This window comes from Pterocles gutturalis, unplaced genomic scaffold (assembly GCF_000699245.1).
Source record: "Pterocles gutturalis isolate BGI_N339 unplaced genomic scaffold, ASM69924v1 scaffold49874, whole genome shotgun sequence".
Lineage (NCBI taxonomy): Eukaryota > Metazoa > Chordata > Aves > Pterocliformes > Pteroclidae > Pterocles > Pterocles gutturalis.
The window spans coordinates 10,030-15,659 of NW_010132567.1; the positions used below are offsets into that span (position 1 = coordinate 10,030).

A 5,630-nucleotide genomic window follows, 5' to 3' on the forward strand; every position below is an offset into this window, starting at 1 on the left:
TGAAGGGATGCTGAACAGCCTTAAACCTCAGCTTGTATTTATTTTGCACCACTATAGTGACCAGTGAGACACAGACAGCATGCATCAGTAAACCTGTCCAAGGGGGCTAATTATCACCATTGGGAACTGGGCCAGTTTAACCAGTTTAATTTCATGTAAGCCATCATACAATCATCAGATGTTAGGTACTTTCAGGAACTAACTTCTTGGGCTGGAGTCAAACTGGTGAGCTGGAGATGAAAAGCTCCATATCCTATTACTAATCCCCTGAGCTATAGAGGCCCCAGCTGGTAGTTCTATAAAGGTTCACACAGCTTTTTTTTTTTTTTTGAAAGGCCGCAAAAGTAGTTACAAGTTTGGTTTTTTTAAAAAACAAAACAAAACAAAAAACTTCACACTTGCAAGAACAACTGTATTTTTCTTAAAATAATCTATTTGAAAGTAGCAGACTGTACACTTTTTACAAGAATAAAAAAACTTCTCTAATATTTATCCACAAACTGGGAGTCAGAGATCATTAGTGCAAATTTCTGCTGACCGGCAGCATTTATTCTACAAACTTTGGGTATCCTAAGTGGTCCATTAGAGAACAACAGATATCTTCAATCTGTCTAATCTCTTCATTGGGCATCTTTTGTTTCCAGGCATGAATGCTACTTGGTGAAATTTCCCCTTCATAAGGAAGATAGAAAAGACTGGTGGAGGTGGCAAATAATATTTGGTTTAAGCTAGCAGGGGGAAGAGGAATACCAAGAAAGGCAAAAATTGTTTCAGCTGTCTTCTGAGGAAAGCTCACAATATCTTCAAACTTGACCAGGTGATAATTTGTTGGCTGCAAGTTCCCGTTTATTCTCAGTGCTGCTGCTGTGTTTGCTAGCCATAAATAGGACAACACAGAAACAGTGTTTGAATTAGAATTTGAAAGTTCTTTTCTTAATGATTCATATTCAAAGGCATAGCCTTCATTTAAACTACATTTTCCTTTACCATTCTCCCCTTTAAACATTGCAGCCAAGTGTTGCGGGACATTTTTTAAGGAATAAAGGCTTGGCTTATTTTTGTACACCATTGAATAGATCCACGCCCGTGGGTCCCTCACTACATATAATGCTCTCATTGATGGTCCCAGGATTTCCTGAAAGAAGGGAAGTTTTAATGTCCAACTCCCACTACTTAAACTAAGCACAGGTCGTGCATTAGGATAATAGATGAGATGTCTTCTCAGTTCCCTAATATATTCAGCATCTTTATCTTGACTCCCTCTTGCCCTGCTTCTTTGCTCTGACAAAGATTCTCTCTTTTTGGATCTTCTCTTTTTGTCTTTGCTTATGGCAGAATGCGGAGCAATTTTACTTCTGCTGGCTTCATGTAAATGAATGTTTTGTAAATGTAACTTTGTGCCTCGAACTAGAGACTGGAGCCACCCTTGGATAAGACGAAAATGACCCCTCTGGACATCAGAAACCTTCCATTCACATGGATCTACAAAGGAATCAATTTCAAATTCAGTCTCAGGAATTTCAAGATAGGGTGTAGGTATCCTGACATATAAGAAGTCGCTGCTATTGAAAAACAGCTGCTTTAAAATTTCTGCACCAGAAGCGGGAAGTGAAGTAATGATAACATCTGGCAAAACAAGAGGGTTTCCTTCTAATTGTTTGGCTTTATTGCCTTTGTCATGTTCTAGCCTTGTCATGTCACTGCTCCATTTTGCACAGATGGGCTGAGTACACGTGCTCCACACATCCACCAGTTCAATAAGCCACAGTGTGACAACCAGTATCAGGATCCAACGCAACATTTTACTGAAAGATATGTAAAACCGCCACTGAAAAGCCAGTATGACCAAACTAACACCCAAAATTAACCCTGCAATTATGTTCACTTTGAATCCAAATGGGAAAACCACCTTACTATTTTTTATCTGTTTTCCCACAGATTCAGTACCTAGACCAAACTTGGTCACTTTGTTTTCATGAACTACTTTGGCAAAACCACCAAATCCCAAGTAATCAAACCTTGTCTTTAAATTCTGATATTCAGTCACAACAGAGATGGTATTTTCAGTGTTGTTGACACTGAGGGAAATCTGAAATCCAGATTTTGCATTATCTATGAGTCTGCAGTTAGAAACATTGACATATGGGCCATAGAAAAGGTAAACAATCCTTGTAAGTGTGTTTTTCATTGGAAAGGTAACATTTACAAACTGAGTCCATCGCTTTTTGAATTCAGCAGCTTGTTCTGCCTCCTGTATCCTAGCAACAGGACTACTCCCTTGATGATCAAACCAAAACATCTTGTAGTGGGCATCCCACACATCCATCATAGCTCCATTGTATTTGTTCTTAAATTTATAGGGTATGTATTTAAAATCAATGTCAAGATTATGAAAAAAGGCACTGACAGAATTAACAGGAGAGTCTTCCTCCTTCTCAATATGGTCTACTACTAACAATGTCTGAGAATTTAAGAGCAACAAAACACGATACACACTTTTCAGCTTCATTGCTGACGTGTAAGCAGATACCGCCTCACCACTCACAAACATCATGTCCCCAGCCTGGGAGGCCGTTACAATTTCTCCAGTTGAGTCTCCAACCTCATCACCAATCCACTTCAGCCACTGGGCACACTCACCCAGCTGTCCTTCCCAGGGCTGGTTGCACTGGCTTGTAGGAGATGGAGCAAAGACCAAGACATTGTTCAGGTGGCTGAGTTTAGGTCCGTAAAGAGCCTCAGATACAAACACCTGTCCATTGGGAGCAAAAGTGAAAGAGTTCTGATCGGGATGTTCATGTCCCGGATTGAAACTTCTCCACCCATCAATCCAGGCATATGGTTGAAAGTGAACAATATCATAGACAGCACGTCCACCAAGTTTTCCAGACTTAAAAGACACAAAGGTGTTTGTCTGACTGTTTGGCAATCCAGCCCCATAAGTAACAACTCCCCAGTTAGGAAACACATGCATTTTAGCAGTACCGTAGTCAGGAGGCGGCTGAGGAGTGATTTCGGCAGCGTACCATATAAATTCAGTGTGTAGCGTGCTCCACCTCTGTGCAGTGGACGGCACCATCGGCCCGTCCTTGGGTCTGTGTTTTCTAATCTGCTGTGCCAGCCAGTTGCCAGCTCCATTCTTCATGATAAACTTTTCCAAGAAAACCAGTTGGCTCTCAGGACCATAAAACCAGTTGTAATTAGAATCCGCTATGCCCACAGTCCTCTGAAAGCCTGGTAATAGGGTGGCATAGTAAAACCAAAAGTGCATTTTGAGCCAGTTATTTTCCAAGTTGTTAATACCAAAGTGGCGCTGGGCCAGGAACACATACTGGGTTACCGACTTGGCCGTGTAACTCCCATAAGCTACTCCCTCATCCAGAGACCCATCTACAACATGATTGAGCAGAAACATTGTTTTCTCCATTACATCAACAACAGTGTGTTTCCAAATATTTGCCTGAGATCCTTTGTCCACCCCTGCAACTAAAGCTCCAACTAGCAAAGCAAGCATATTGGTCGCTTGGTGATTATGGAGAAGCTGCTTTCCCCACGAACGAACCTTTGAGTACTCATACATTTCCTCGCTTACAGACCATATCTTGTCCAGGTATTTTTGCCTTCTCTCCATTTCCAGTGAATTATACAAGAAGTCAAAAGCAGTAGCAAATCCTGTTAGGGAGTGACCGAGTGGCACTTCATCTCCAGGTGCGTTCTCAACCAACCAGTTTTTGTAGCCAGCCATTCTATCCATATATTCTAGGGCAAAATCAAATGCAGCTTTATCCTCCGGGCACAGCAAACAATAAAATGCTAGAGGTGGCAGATTGTTACCATAAATCTCATTCCACTTCGCAGCAAAATCAACATGCTTGGGTGGAGGTAAGTAGTATAATGGGTTGGACAGCATAACCATGACTGCACTTCTGATGGCTCTAAATAGATGTGAATGGCTTGTACGAGCCTTCTGCCTCAATGCCTGGACATCTTCAGCATCGAAATACAAGCTTGGATGAAGAACTGCTTTTTTCAGCTTCTGCTCACCACTAAGACCTTCAAGTTGCTGGGTTTCATATTGATCCACATGTTCTATGAAAGTCACCCAATCAGAGTAATTGCTTACAGATTCTTCAAGAGTGAAGACAGCAAACATCATTAATGCGAGAAATAAAGTATTCCCCGTGAACATCAGAGCCATGATCCATTAGGCAGCTCCTCTTCCCCAAGCATGCATCTCCTAACAAAACACAATGTTCAGATATCAAACTTTGATCCAGTCAGTACAAAAAATGAACATCTTAAGGCATATTTTTGGGAGAAAAGACTTAGCACATACTATGCATTTTAACAGATGATACTCAGATTACTTGTAATCTGAGGCACTACATTGAAATAACAAGGCTGTCAAAAACTTAAATCTCAGGTGCCTTGTCTGTTCATGCTGTTCTCAGACACAACACTAAAGCATAAATAGGAAAACTTAGAGAACAAGTAAAATCTCTAAGATCTGCATATAAAACACAGCTTGACAATGCACAATAACAGACTGAAACACTCTCTCTTGATAACTTGAAAAACTCGAAAAAAGGAATCGGAGACATACATTTACTTTTTAAAAAAGCTTTCAATAAGGTCAAATTCCACTTCCAGAGGTGACAAAAAACTCCACTATCACAAAATGATATAATTTATTCAAAACTTGTTGTATTTGATGAAACAGGGAAATTTACAGCACTTGGAAAACAGAATGCAAAACTGAAGTTATTGTCTTCAGCCTTCCCCTTATCTCAGTTTGTATACACACTTTCCATTTTTCTCTTTTGGGACTCATGGGAGAGTGGGAAGGAAAAAAATAACCACTTAAAAAAAAAATCAACATAGGTCCTCCATTAGCTCCTTTTGATGAAACTGAAGTGCTTTTAACCACTGTTCCCCTCTGCTTGTGAAAGGTGCATCTGAATTAAGTCATAGACTATCGACATATTTTCAAGTCTTCTTTCATCTTATCTTCAGCCAATGACGCCCAAATTTTTCCTCAGTGATTCAGATAATCCTGCTCCTCCCATTACGAAACAGAGGGAAAACATGTGAAAGAGGCAGAAAGCCAATATTTTTTTGTTAAAATAGTAGTTTTGGGTTTCCTTCCACTTTGCATGTTGGTTCTTTCTGTGGAAACAGAAACGAAAGTTCTCTGAAGCTGCACAGGTATCACAAGTTATTTAGTTAAAGTACATCAACAGACCACAAAGTATTGGTAACTTTTTAGGAAAGATGAGAGCTAACACACCTTTTCTTTTACAGAAATTAACTAAAAAGCAGCATTTTCAAAGTTCCACAAATTTATCTTGGGCAAAACACTAACTCAGGTTGGCTACTTAAGCTCGCTTTTATTTCACCTTTTCCTGCCCGACTACGAGGTCTCGGGGCATATTTTCCCACGACGATATCAGGCGCTACCCAAGAAAATTAACCAGAAACACGCCACCAAAATTAAATGGAGCTCAAATTAAAAAGAAAAAAAAAATTATAAACCACACGCATGGTTCTGCCGGCGAAAAGCAAGCGTGAAGACGGAAGGCAGACAGACCGTCCCACGACGGCTGACGCCGTGCCGCCCGGGAGGCTCCCCC

General features: G+C 40.6%; 1 protein-coding gene across 1 annotated transcript; it reads right to left on the bottom strand.

The window, feature by feature from the left end:
- Window positions 1-547: 547 nt before the first annotated feature.
- On the bottom strand, window positions 548-4,198 carry DSEL (dermatan sulfate epimerase-like). The gene has a single exon (XM_010080923.1). The coding sequence runs from the start codon at window positions 4,196-4,198 to the stop codon at window positions 548-550; it is 3,651 nt and encodes a 1,216-aa protein (XP_010079225.1).
- Between the last annotated feature and the right edge of the window lie 1,432 nt (window positions 4,199-5,630).